This window comes from Penaeus vannamei, chromosome 40, assembly GCF_042767895.1.
Source record: "Penaeus vannamei isolate JL-2024 chromosome 40, ASM4276789v1, whole genome shotgun sequence".
Taxonomy (NCBI): domain Eukaryota; kingdom Metazoa; phylum Arthropoda; class Malacostraca; order Decapoda; family Penaeidae; genus Penaeus; species Penaeus vannamei.
The window spans coordinates 23,385,935-23,400,934 of record NC_091588.1 but is presented as its reverse complement, the minus strand read 5'-3'; the positions used below and the strand labels follow the sequence as shown (position 1 = coordinate 23,400,934).

Below are 15,000 nucleotides of genomic sequence, written 5' to 3'. Positions count from 1 at the left end.
CCCATCCATGTATGTATGTCTCTCTCTCTCTCTCTCTCTCTCTCTCTCTCTCTCTCTCTCTCTCTCTCTCTCTCTCTCTCTCTCTCTCTCTCTCTCTCTCTCTCTCCGTCTTCTTTAAACCAAACAGTTCATATCGATTACCAATTATAGGAGAGAGAGAGAGAGAGAGAGAGAGAGAAAGATCAAGAGAAAGAGAGAGAGAAAGAAAGAGAGAGAGAAGGAGAGAGAGCACATATCACTTACCATATTCGTTCCTTTATTCTATTCGTTCTTACTCATGCATTTCTCACACATCTATTAATATCTCTCTCCTTAAAAAAAAAAAAAAAAAAAAAAAAAAAAAAAAAAAAAAAAAAAAAAAACAGATCACATAGACTACCAAGAGAAGGACCGCGAACACCTCATGCCCTTCTTGTTCACGTGCCCCCTCCCTGACCCCGTGGCCCACCTGCTGCCCCCTGCCGTCTCCCTCGCCCCCCTCCCCTGCCACCCTGCTAAGAATGTCCTCAAGGTAAGTGTTTTTCCTACGTTGTCGTGCCCTTTGACCTATATTTTCCTGTATAGAAAAGAGAAGGAATTATTGTAACCTTGACCTCCTGTATATAAAAGAGAAAGAATTATCGTGACCTTTGACCTCCTGTATAGAAAAGAGAAGGAATTATTGTAACCTTGACCTTTATATAAAAGAAAAGGAATTATCGTTACCTTTGACCTCTTATATATAAAAGAGAATGAATTGTTGTAACCCTTTGACCTCCTGTATATAAAAGAGAAGGAATTATCGTGACCTTTGACCTCTTATATATAAAAGAGAATGAATTGTTGTAACCTTGACCTCCTATTTATAAAAGAAAAGGAAATTATTGTAACCTTGACCTTTATATAAAAGAGAAGGAATTATCGTGACATTTGACCTCTTATATATAAAAGAGAAGGAATTATCGTGACCTTTGACCTCCTGTATATAAAAGAGAAAGAAAGATTGTAATTAAGGGAATAAAGTGTTTTGAATTTGGATTTGACCTCTCTCCCCCTCGGTCAGGTCGTTGGAGGTCGAGAGCGAGCGTCGTCTGCCTTCGTCGGCGAGCAGGGCGGGTGAGTGGGGTGGGGGATGATGGTGGTGGTGGGTGGTGGTGGTGATGATGATGGTGATGGTGGTGGTGATGATGATAATGGTGATAATAATGATTATGGTGATAATGATGGTAAAGATGATGATGATGGTGGTAATGACGATGATGGTGATGGTGGTGATGATAATGATAATGGTGATGATGATAATGATAATGGTGATGATAATATTGATAATGAGGACGATAATGATGGTCATGATAAAATGGAGAACCGTAGCAGAGACAAATAATAGAATACCAAAGACGACTTAGCCACTGACAAGACCGTCTTACGCAAAGACCAAAGACCCAACTTGAGAAAGGCGTTAATTGATTCCAAAAAGACCCATGATATAATACCGCACTCCTAAATAACAGAAACATTAAATTAAACACTAAATTAAACTGTAGAGAAGGTATGAATGAGACTGGATATCTTCCCAATACAATATCCAGTCTCATTCATACCTTTTCTGCATTTGTCAACATGGATACGGTTCATTAAATTCAACACCAACACTGTTAAAGGCCGCCGAGGATGCTAGCCATCTGATGAGTACAGCCAATAGAGAAAAGAAGAACATTTTTGTCGTTCGAGCGATCAAGAGTCTAAGAAAACACCATCAGGGCATCTTTCAGGGTGTGTGTTTGTCGCCTTTGCTATTTGTGATCATTAAGGAACCTCTGAGTATGGTGCTTAATGACCTCTGGAACCTCTGAGTATGGTGCTTAATGACACCTGGAACCTCTGAGTATGGTGCTTAATGACCTCTGGAACCTTTGAGTATGATGCTTAATGACGCCTGGAACCTCTGAGTATGGTGCTTAATGACGCCTGGAACCTCTGAATATGGTGCTTAATGACGTCTGGAACCTCTGAATATGGTGCTTAATGACGCCTGGAACCTCTGAATATGGTGCTTAATGACGTCTGGAACCTCTGAGTATGGTGCTTAATGACGTAAGGGTGGATTACCCTTTAGAGAAAAGTGGAATTTTCATTCGTATTTACTTCAGAAGAGATTACAAGAACCGAGGATGACATCGAACCCTTAGAAACAAAACTTTCGTGAGCACAGACGTCAAGAGGGAGATGGCGATCGCAAAATGTGCCATAGTCACTCAGTAGAAATAAAGATAAATAAATAAAATCGTGAGAGCAGCAGTGGGAAAGAATAGCAGTAATAAAAATGAATAAATAAAATCGTGAGAGCAGCAGTGGGAAAGAATAACAGAAATAAAGATAAATAGATAAATAAAAGCGTGAGAGCAGTAGGGGAATAGAGTTACCCAGTGGAAAAGAATGACAGACATGGATGAACCTGGATATGTGAACCAGATATATGTTGTCAGGAGAGATGGAAGAATGGATACGCAAGGCATCTACAATCGACTGGGCAAAGTTTTTTTTAAGTATCAGCTGACCTTCAGAAACCCTGTATGTGCTATACTTATTTCTGTCGTCAGAGGGCGTACAGTTATCATGGGCTGGACTCAGGAAGAGATGGATGATGTAGACAAGTGGTCCCCAACCCTTTCCCTTCTGTGGCCCCGACCAATATACATTAATCTCCATTAATTAATCATTGTTTATCATATTTACATATTCAGTTATTACTAGTTATAAATTATGTAATGGTGTCAGTACCTCAAGGCTAAAAACACCATATGTGAATAAGACAAAATTTTGTTTGATTTGGTTTGACTTGGTCCCCTAGAAAGTATCTTATATCCCAGGTTGGGAACCCCTGGTTTAGAACGTTACTAAGGCAAATGTAGTAAGCCTGTACATGCAAGGAAATGATGGTGAGAAGGATTTTACTGATGCAGCTGAGTGCGTTGCTGCAGGGTGGAAGACGCTACATTTCTGGTGAATATCAGAGACCTTCCTTCAATACGCTGCTAAGAATGACTGAAGAAAGAGGAGATTAAGGAGAAGAAATCCTATAGGAAACAAGCTAAGAGAGAGAGAGAGAAAGAAGAAAACAGGAGATAAGTGGAACTCCATCGAATATTTCAGAGAGACACCATGAATGTGATAACGGAAAATTCATGGCATTGACTAGTGAGAGGGAAATTAAAGAGAAATATGGAGTCTAATCATGGTGGCTTAGGATCAAGCTCTCGTAACCAGTACTGTGAAGAAACCCCATTTTCATGCATCTGAGAGCTACAAGTGTTGCTCGTATGGATCCAGAGTGGAGAAAATCACACACATTGCCAGTGAGACGTTTGCACAATATGAGTAGAAAGCCTACCATGATAAAGTGAATCAGTGTGTCCATTAAAACCTTTGTAATCTCTATGGCCTCGACGTGATTGAGCCTTTCTTTGAAAATAATAGTATAAAATTTGCGTGGGATCTTAATGCTCGACCATATAGTTATCCACCATCACAGACATCATCCTGCTGGGGAAAGACCCACAGGAGACTTAGACCAATGACGAAAAAAGAAGTTCAGAAAATTCCAACTACACTGAACTGAAATTTGAACTGGAACAGAGTAGAATACTCCAACAAGAATTATATCTTCTCTCACTGGAATTCTCCAACAAGAATTATATCTTCTCTCACTGGATGAGCATTAGGATCCATTCCGAAGATGTTACCAAAGTATGACACTGACACAACCAAGAAGACAGAACCGCTGGGCAATGCTCATGTTCATGCACCTAGTTGAAGGATAAGCCAAATGTACCGATACGATTTTAAACCATGAGATGATTCATACAATAATCATGATGATAATAGTAATGATAGTAAAACAGTAATAATGGTAATAACAGTAACAGTATCAACAATTACAGTAAATACTATTAGATATATGTATGATACTAATTATAGCAACAAATACACAACGGCATTAATAATGATAATGATAACAGCATTAATGATAGTGATAATATTAGAAGCCTGAGAATTATAATGATAGCAGCATTAACGAGATTGAATTTCCTGTATTTCCCTGCCACCAGCAAGGACCCGCCCACCTGGAGCGTCGCCGTCTGTGGCCCCGCCCTCTATTACTACAACGAAGACTTCTCCGACCGCCTCATCGAATGGCTCGAGACGCTGCGGGCCATGGGCGTGGCGAAGGTCTTCCTGTACGAGACCGACGTGGCGCCCACACTAAGCCAGGTTCTACGCCACTACGAGCAGGACGGCTTGGTCAGCACCTTGCCGTATTCCTATCCGCCGCCGTATCCGAATCACCCGGTGACGCGATGGTTCGTGTGGCCTTTGTTTTGGTTTTTCGCTTCGTTCGGATCCGTTGACTTCGACTTGGGATGGCGATTGCGATGTGTAACGTTGTTTAAAAGTGGGAATATTAAGGGGATTTGGACCGCTGATGAAAACTGAGATGATAAATGCTCCTCATCCTCTCCTCTTCCACTTTCTTCCCCTCCTTCACATTCTCCTCATTCTCCATTCTTTATCCTGCCATCTCTTCTATTTCGCCTTCCCCCTACCCTTCTATTTTTTTCTCTCCCTATGCCTCCCCCATCCTCTTATTCTCTCCTTTTCTCGCTTTCCTTCCTCCTCACTCTTTCTCTTCTCCTTCCCCATCCTCTTAATCTCCCTTTTCTCCCTTTCCTTCTCTCTCTTTCTCTTCTCTTTCCCCATCTTCTTAATCTCCCTTTTATCCCTTTCCTTCCTTCTCACCCTTTTTCTCCTTCCCTATCCTCTTAATCTCACTTTCCTTCCTTCTCGCTCTTTCTCTACCCCTCCCCCATTTTCTTAATCTCCCCTTTTCTCCTTTTCCCTCCTTCTCACTCTTTCTCCTTTCCTTCTCAATCCTCTCAATCTCCCCTATTCTCCCTTTCCTTCCTCCTCACTCTTTCTCTCCCCTTCCCCCATCCTCTTAAACTCCCTTTCCTTCCCTCTCACTCTTTCTCTTCTCCTTCCCCATCCTCTTAATCTCCCTTTTCTTCCTTCTCACTCTTTCTCTCCCCTTCCCCCATTCTCTTACTCTCCCTTTTCTTCATTCTCACTCTTTCTCTCCCCCTCCCCCATTCTCATAATCTCCCCTTTCTCCCTTTCCTTCCTTCTCACTCTTTCTCTCCCCTCCCCCATTCTCTTAATCTCCCCTTTCCCCCTTTCCTTCCTTCTCACTCTTTCTCTCCCCCTCCCCCATTCTCTTAATCTCACCTTTCTCCCTTTCCTTCCCTCTCACTCTTTCTCTCCCCCTCCCCCATCCTCTTAATCTCCCCTTTTCTCCCTTTCCTTTCCTCTCACTCTTTCTCTCCCCCTCCCCCATCCTCTTAATCTTCCCTTTTCTCCCTTTCCTTCCTCCTCTCTCTTTCTATCCCCTCTCCCCATCCTCTTTATCTTCCCTTTTCTCCCTTTCCTGCCTTCTCACTCTTTCTCTCCCCTTCTCCCATCCTCTTACTCTTTCTCTCCCCTTCTCCCATCCTTTTAATCTCCCTTTTCTCCCTTTCCTTCCTTCTCACTCTTTCTCTCCCCTTCCCCCATTCTCTTAATCTCCCCTTTTCTCCCTTTCCTTCCTTCTCACTCTTTCTCTCCCCTTCCCCTTCCCAGGATATGGAGACACCTCGAACCCGTCAAGATGTTCAGCCAAGAGAACGTCTACTTCAGCGACTGCGTGCTGAGGCACATGCACGAGTACCGCTTCATCGCCCACTTCGACCCCGATGAAGTGCCTGTCCTCCCACACCACCAGACGCTTCCCGGGCTGGTCGCCGAGCTGCTCAGGTGGGGGTCAAGGGGGTCATAGGGGTCGCTGGGGGTCCTAAGGGTCATTGAGGTCACTGGGGGTCCTAGGTGTCATTGAGGTCACTGGGGGTCCTAAGGATCATTGAGGTCACACTGGGGGTCCTAGGTGTCATTGAGGTCACTGGGGGTCCTAAGGATCATTGAGGTCACTGAGGGTCATAGGGGTCATTGAGGTCACTGGGGTTCATAGGGGTCACTGAGGTCCCAGGGGTCATTGGGGTCACTGAGGTCCTAGGGGTCACTGGGATAGAGGTATCTATAAGTACTTAGAGTCAAATTCTGTAATATGTTGCTGTAGATTAACTCGTTAGAAGCGTTTATAAGTGCCTGGGGAAGGTACTCTAATATTCTGCTGTAGATATAAGGATATCTTTTGTGTTATGAGTTAGCTTCCAGGCTAGTACAGTGGTAACGTGCCGTCCTCTCATCCAAGGGGTCGGCGGTTCGCGCCCCGCCCAGGCGCGAGAAGTTGCAATTGTCGCCCGGAGGTTACTGCTGTGACCGGGCACCACGGTGGGTAAGGACTATGCTCTGTCGCGTCAGCACTTGCTGACACACGGTGATCGAGTCGACATTAGTCGGCACAGGCCGGGCTCCCCCATAGCCCGGGCGAGGCTCAGCTTCGCATATGACTTATCCTTATCCTTAGTTATGAGTTACACACACACACACACACACACACACACACACACACACACACACACACACACACACACACACACACACACACACACACACACACACACACACACATGCACACACACATACACACGCATATGTATATGTATATGTGCATGTATATATATATATATATATATATATATATATATATATATATATATATATATATATATATATTTATATATACATATATATATATATATATATATATATATATATATATATATATATATATATGTGTGTGTGTGTGTGTGTGTGTGTGTGTGTGTGTGTGTGTGTGTGTGTGTGTGTGCGCGTGTGTGTGTGTGTGTGTATGCATACATATTATCAACATTGTGCTCGCGTGAGTGTCCTCTCGCCCCCCCACAGGTCCTCTTCGGGCTCCATCCACCCTGCTTACGCCCTGCAGATGATCAACTTCTACGACGACCTCCTCCCCGCAGAAGAGGAGCGCGACCTCCCTCCCTTCCTGTGGGTTCTCAGGCACACGACGAGGCTCAGCCAAGGTGCTGGGTATCTAATGGGCAAATCGAAACCCATCTTTGACATGGATGTGACGCGTGGGGTGTTCTCGCATGCCCAGGTGACCTGCGTTAACCTGACTGGTGAGGAGGAGGTTGTCTTACTTTTTGTTTACGATTTTTGGCTGTTTTGGTTGTTCAATTATTCGGTTATTGTCATTATTTTTCTTATTCTTTTTTGTTATCATTAATTACCTTTATTGTCATTATAATTATAATAATTATTATTATAATAATAATAATTATTATTATTATCATTATTATAATTATTTTATTATTATTATTATTATTATTATCATTGTATTCATTGGTGAATTTATGATTTTAAATTGCTGTTATTATACCGATATGCGGAGCAGGAGGCCCTAAAGGTACAGGAGACATGGACAACCAGCATGTGATACATCCTAGTGTCTTACCAACTCCTGCTCCCTCCTGACCTCTAGAACCACTGGCCAGCTGCGGGGAGGCGGACCTGGCCAGTCTACCTCTCCAAGATAACCCCGTTGGCAGTTATTATTATTATTGTTATAATTATTATTATTATTGTATTCATTGGTGAATATTGTTAATGTTGTCAAGGGTGATGGTGCGATGAGGGCTCTCGTCCTTCCCTCTCGGCAAGTGAGGCAGGCTTTTGGAGCGGGAGTTAGTCGTCACGCCCACATCCCAATGGCCGCCTAAGCCCACAGGCAGATGATGGGCTGAGTGACTGCCAGAAGGTCATCAGTCAGGCCTTCTTAAGTCTTCTGGGTGAGATCAGGGTGATAGGTTACCACTGTTATCGAGGCAACTGAAGCGGCTAAGAATTGAGGCGGGAAAACCTAGCAGTGTTTATAAACAAGATGTGAAAGAGGTATTTACATTGTTTAGGTGACTTCCATGCGGTATCTGTTTACAATCAAGCTAGCTATAAGATGCCTGTCAGTTCCCGTGGTTCTGGAGCAGATTCCTGTAGTGAAAATGGTTTCCTTCTCAGGGTCATTGTTAGGACCCGGAGATTGAGGAAATTTTTGCTCATGGTATAACCACTCCACCCGTACTGCTGGATATGGTACAGCAATACTGGTAATGTAGTCAAGATAATCCACTTCATCTTAACACTTTCTGAAAGATTCTTCAGAAGTGCAGGGTTTACTGGAGTGCTGAGACCTGTGTTACAGATTGGCTATGTCTAACCCTCTGCGTCTACTTCAAATCTCCTGTGATACTCACCCCACATTGTTTCACTTGGACTGACTGGCAGAGGGGGGAGGTTTGCTGAGGCTATCACTCATATTCAGAGCTGACGGGCATATTCCAGCTCTTCTTGATGTGTTTGAAGTGTCTCAGAATATAAGAGTACCTCTGATCATTTCATGGCACTTAGGAACCTGACAGGTCCTGCAGTATTATGAGCTACCTTCAAGTGTGAAATGATTCAGTTCAGTTCAGTAAGATTTGCAAAGCCTACATATATGTGGCTAAGGGATCCACTGGAAACCACCCGAAAGGTCATCTTATTGGTGGTCTTGACTTGCATTGTTCCCTGGCACGTAGGATATGGGACCATCTCAGAACATGTTGCTCTGCATGAAGATTTAGGCTGAGTAATCTGAGTAGTAGTATCAGGTTGACCCAGCAACAGTTAGCTTGGATGCAGGTGATCCTAGTGCTGAATCTATCCATTGCTGAGGAACCTCCTACCATGACAGACGTTAGGAAGTTGTTAGTTTAGCTGTTGGCTGCTCGCAACTAAACTATCTTCAAGGCCCCAATACTGCCGGTTTTGCTTTATGAAAGTAAAACCAGGATGCTCTTCCATGTCTTGGTATTTCATCTTAATGCCTTTTACAGCAGGTCATTACACCAAAGCATGTAGTACAGTTATCCAGAGGATGAGTCCAATCAACGGTTACACTGAGACTGTCATAAAACATGTTCCTTGCACAATCCAGAAGTACCAACTCAAGTTATATACGCATTAGGCTCGACGCCCCAAGGACAATCCTGCCCACCAGGTTATCCTTCAGAATCAACCCCAGATAGAGCCTGTACGACAACCCAGGAAATCATGGTTTCAAATGACAGATCAAAACATTCTATTATGAGATCAGTTTAGGGTGGATGGCACCAACTGCTCTTTTCGTCGTCTGATTAGTTGATGTGCAAGCATGACTTATGACACCAGTGTTTGGTACAATGCTTCTAATCCACAATCATATGTTTTAGCTTCTCAGCATTTTCTTCTTGTTCTATCATTATGATCGAAACTCTTTTCCTTTAAAGAGTAATGATAGATTGTAACCAATGAAAACCTCCAAATATATGTAACAGAAATATATTAAAATAAGATTTTTTTTTCGCAGGTATGTGTCGCTACGCTCTCAAAAGGGTAAGCCCAACCCTGGCATACGTTGGGCACTTTAAGGGCATCTGTGGTGAGACATGCCATAAGAAAAAGACAGTGACAGAGACAGCACATTTACGATACAGGGAAACGATACTCCGTGCTGTTACTTCAGTTAGGAAAAAACTGAAGCTGAATTAGTTTTTTTTTTTTTTTTTTTTTTGAATTGAACAGGATTTCTTATAACAATATCATACCTAGTTCAGTCTTAGATTTTAAACGAATTATTAGACGGTTTAGTTTTAGTATTTATACAGATATTAGTCTTTTTTAAATATATTTAGATCATCCATAGTTTCACTAAATATATGTAGCCTTAGTTCAGTCGGCAATTAAACCAGATTTTGTTCAAACTTTGTCCGGTATTAATGTGAATAATCATATGGGTTAGTGGGAAAAAATGAGAAAACTAACCATTTAATATGCGTTGGATGCAGTTTGTAGCATCAGAATATGTCAAACTGCTGTTTTCAGCATTAGCTAGAACGTCAAAACGCTACTTTTGGCATGTACCATTATGTTTCAAAATATTGTTTTCGCTATGGGCCACGTGTCAAAATGCCGATTTTTGCATGCCCTAGAGTGTCAAAATTCTGCTTCCAGCATGTCAAAACACCAAAGAGGCTGCGGTACCTTCTAAGATCACTGATGTTCTACATGAGTGGTCCCAGGAAGCTGCTCTGTGGAACGCCTGTTGAGACAGCTGTTGTGTAGATATTCAACTATTCCGAACAATGCTCAGTATCCGGTCGCTTAGACGGTTTTCGAGTAAGACCAACAATTCACAGCCAATGCCTGCTATTCGTAGTTTCATCACCAGCCCTCTATGTCATGCCAGTCTAAGGTTCCCTCTATGTCGATCACTATAATACTGAGGCCATGGCAAGAGCTGGTGTTGGTGGAGATAATTCCATTGTGGCTGGAACACTTAACCAGATTTTAAACTTTTTAAATAATCCATGACTTGAAATATATGACTAGTAGCTACCCAATACCTGCAGACTTGGACAAGTGTATCAACCCCCCCCCCCCCAAAAAAAAAAAAAAAAAAAAAAATATATATATATGTATATATATATGTATATATGTATATATATATATATATATATATATATATATATATATATATATATATATATATGTGTGTGTGTGTGTGTGTGTGTGTGTGTGTGTGTGTGTGTGTGTGTACATGTGTGTATATATTTATATAAATATATATATATATATATGTATATATATATATGTATATATGTATATATATATATATATATATATATATATATATATATATATATATATATATGTGTGTGTGTGTGTGTGTGTGTGTGTGTGTGTGTGTGTGTGTGTGTACATGTGTGTATATATTTATATAAATATAAATATATATATATATATATATATATATATAAACACACACACACACACACACACACACACACACACACACACACACACACACACACACACACACACACACATATATATATATATATATATATATATATATATATATATATATATATATATATATATATATATATATATATATGTACCTACATATTGTAAAGGCAGAATTAATTTATTTACAAAGAATGTTTTGGTCAGGAATGTTCGAATAGTATTCGAGTCGAGTGGTTTGAATAAAAATTCGAGCTGGATGTACTATTACATGTTTTGTGTAATGATATTTTTTTCTAAGTTTTGTAATAAATCCTAAACATGTTCTTGAGTATGCCTTAATTCCTCTAAACTAGTAAACTTTGACATCAAAAGATCCTGCCTTCACATATACACATATATATACATATATATATATATATATACATATATATACATACATATATATGTAAATATACATATATATACATATACATATATATACAATTACATATATGTAATATATATATGTACATAAATATATACATATGTATATATATGCATATATATATATATATATATATATATATATATATATATATATATATATATATATATATATATATATATGTATGTATGTATGTATGTATGTATATGTACATATATGTGTATATATATGTGTATATATATGTATATATATATATATATATATATATATATATATATATATATATATATATATATATATATATATATATATATATATATATGTAGTATATGTACATATACATATACGTCAAAATCTTGTTATAACAATACAGTCTTACACAAGTTACTAATTCTTTGTATTTGGAAAATGAATTTCATACAAAGATTATATTTCTTCAAGCTGAAACACATCCTGCACATTTTATTTTTTACCTATACACCACACAGAGGAAAACAGCTCAAATATCCTTTTAAACTGGATAATATTTGTGAATTGGATTTTAGTGAATACATTAAGTATAATATAATTACTTATTAGAAACCTATGATTTGATTTGTAAGAATAGTATCTACTCTGTACCAGGATTCAAGATTAAGTGCATTAGAAAAATAAAATGTTGGAATATATACATTCACATCTTGTTATTACTAGGCTACCTTACAGGAACTGTTTTAATTTTGTATTAATGAATTAAACTTAATTTACAAATGACATTTCTTCAAGATGAAATACTTTGTACTTTGTTTCTAGTGTATGCAATATACCTAATATAATTAAAGCACTAAAGTTAAAGAATGGCAATAGTATTAGAGAAAATAAGTTACAATACACTTGTTACTGAACCACTAGACAATCCATATATTCAGTACAGTAGCAAATAATGCCAGTAAATCAACAACCTGATTTAAGATTGGGGAATCAGATTAACCTTCATGGGGTAAAAGGTAAAATACCTATTTTGGGAAAGCCATCTTTTGTAGATTACGAACCGCCTAACACGTTTGGACTTTGGCTGATGACGTCATTACTCCTCATACATGCTGATTGGCTGGTGCATTCACGTCATTACTCGACATAAATGCTGTCTCGTGATTGATATCCATTTGCTCAGAGAATGTTATCGGGAAAGACGTTGGTTTGTTGCCATAATTCTCCACGAGAGATGATATTGACATGTGACCATCCAATATTCGGGGACTTGTTGAGGTCAAGACAGATCTAATTTCGGTGAAGCATCTTTCTACAATAGCTTTGCCATTTTCATTTTTTTTTTTTTTTTTTTTTTTTTTTTTTTGACAAGTACCTCAAGCGTAGTGCAAGTAAAGCATACCATTACCATACTAATATTTGTTGTAACTCCAAACCACGTGATCACATGCTATAAAGCAGTGGTTCCTTGTGGTCAATAGTCCAGAACGCGAAGTATTCCTAGTTCCTCTCCCAAGCAGGACCTGAGGACTCACCGCAATCCTGGAAGATCGTAGCGGAGGCGAAGGACGCCACACTCAGAGCAAGGAGGATGGCACGCATGTTTCTGTGGAGGACTTTGAGGGGAAGGCGAATGTGGATCAGGCAGTGTGAGTGTCGCTTTCCTTCTCGGCCGCTTAAATAAGGCTTTGCGGTTCCAGCAGGCCCAGGCCCCTTTCGGGAGGCAGCAGGTGTCAGCTTCCCTTCCCGAGACGTTCTCCCAAGAGCATCAGCTGTCAGTCTTCTCACGGCGTTGCAGCGCTATCACTCACATGTGATCATGTCTGACAGGGGTCATATAATTTTCATTATATGAATGAAATTAGTTAAAAACGCCAAAATTAACCCTTAATTAGTAAGACCTGTACAAGGGGTTGATATGAAGGCACATCAAAAGTTTATTTCTAAAAAGTAGACGCTACCATCCAGTGTCTCTCCATGCAACAGATGGGGATGTTCTCACAGGCTTTGATTATGTAACAGAACACAAAAACTATGTCGTGTGAACAAATGAAATGCAAAATCCAGTATTTTTCGAGAAAATTCAAATCCTCTTTTATACGGTATCACCCCAAGTGAGTTTTATTATTATTATCATCATTATTACATCCACGGAAGAATCTGGTTTTCGAATGGAATGTGGTGGATTTAGCACTTCATTTCCTTTTGCTTTCGTTGTAGTATAAGATGTCAAAGGAAAAATGGATATTACTACTAAATATAGATCCTTAAATTTTAAATATGAAGTAGGCTAGTAGAACTTATTAATTATTTTAATAGCAGAAATAGCGGTCGTGTTTATAAGTATCTTAAGCCTCCCAATAATGTTGTGAATATTTTCTGAATTCTTAAAACAACTATAGTTAAGCAAGATAATAAAAGCAAAATTTGCTTCTCTTTTTGCCTCTTTCCTTCCTTCCACCGTTCCTACTCCGTCTTGATTTTTATTTCTTTATCTTCATCACTTGTTCGTCCTCTTCTTCCTCCTCCCAGTCTTTGCTTCTCATATTAATAATATGATAACAAACTTGTGAAAATGCGCATAAACACTAACAAACAGCCAAGCAAATTAAAAAATCCAAAATCAAACAAAATTTCTTCATGCTCCTTCTTATTGTAAACACCGGGGAAAGAGAAAGAAAAGTAGAAATGCATATGGAACGGAAGGTCAATAGAAATACAAACAAAAATTCATGCAAAAAAAAAAAAAAAAAAAAATCCTTGAGGCTAGTATCCGTCGGGGATCGAACCCGAGTCTGTCGCGTAGGAGGCGACCGCGCTAACCACTGCACCACAGAAACATACAAGTGATATTGTTACTAGAATTATATTGTAGCTTTTAGGAGAACTCATATTACACTTATGTATGTTGCGTGCGCGCGCGTGTGTGTGTGCTTTCACTAAAAGAGTAAGATGTAGTAAACATTATTGTATGCCTACTATTCCACTAACTTATATCCAGTAGTAGAAAAATGAAAAGTTACCAAGCTTTTTTAAATACCTCTTTTCTTGGCTCTTTCAAATAACTACTTTCTGAAAATATCCAGTTAAAGGAAAAATCTATCTTCCTTCTTATCTTAAATAAGTATTAATTAAGATTAAGAGATAAAAAATATATATATATTAGTTTTTTGTACCTATTTCGTTGGCATGCCCTCTGCCGTTGCCATTATCATTATCAATACTCTCCACAGACCTCCAAATCGACAATACCATTAAAAATGTATTTCAAAATTACTAGTGACCCATGTAGTTTATTGACAGGTGTTACCGCTCTTGTTTATAGTTTTACATTTATTTGTCGAAATTTGTGGGTAAAGTAGTCAGCAGTAATAAGTTATTAATAAATCCCTCGATCAGAAATAATACATATCTCTTCATTACATATCTATAAAAGTTATTCAATTGTATCTATTCACCCCGTTTGTACTTAAAATAAATCTCTCTATTACGCTATTCATCTCACTGGTTTCATATTCTCATGGGTCTACATAACTGCATTCGTTCATCTCATGCCTGTTCCTCGACAACCATCCATTAGACGAGTGTTGGACAACTGTGCTGATATCTATTATACAAAAGTCAAGATATCTAGCTATCGCCGATCACCCCTGCTCAATGTGTAAATGCACGCCTTCAATTTCTCTAATACAAAAGGCATTTCTCAACTCGCTACTTTCTCTTTGTCACCATTTAGTGGCATCCTCTTCAATATTGGTCCCACTTTA

General features: G+C 39.2%; 1 protein-coding gene and 1 non-coding gene across 2 annotated transcripts in view; one reads left to right on the top strand and one right to left on the bottom strand.

Annotated features, from left to right (window-relative positions):
- The window catches only part of LOC138860185 (uncharacterized), an 11,822-nt gene extending 1,366 nt beyond the window's left edge, over positions 1 to 10,456 (top strand). Inside the window, exons 3-8 of the mRNA XM_070117329.1 lie at positions 366 to 511; positions 1,043 to 1,095; positions 4,089 to 4,340; positions 5,653 to 5,826; positions 6,898 to 7,133; positions 9,398 to 10,456. Of these exons, the coding sequence (XP_069973430.1) occupies positions 366 to 511; positions 1,043 to 1,095; positions 4,089 to 4,340; positions 5,653 to 5,826; positions 6,898 to 7,133; positions 9,398 to 9,579 (1,043 nt within the window). The 3' untranslated portion in view covers positions 9,580 to 10,456. The remainder of the gene's footprint in view (positions 1 to 365; positions 512 to 1,042; positions 1,096 to 4,088; positions 4,341 to 5,652; positions 5,827 to 6,897; positions 7,134 to 9,397) is intronic.
- A 3,545-nt stretch (positions 10,457 to 14,001) lies between these two features.
- TRNAR-CCU (transfer RNA arginine (anticodon CCU)) lies at positions 14,002 to 14,073 on the bottom strand. Its single transcript has one exon. It is a non-coding gene; the product is annotated as a tRNA-Arg (tRNA).
- Between the last annotated feature and the right edge of the window lie 927 nt (positions 14,074 to 15,000).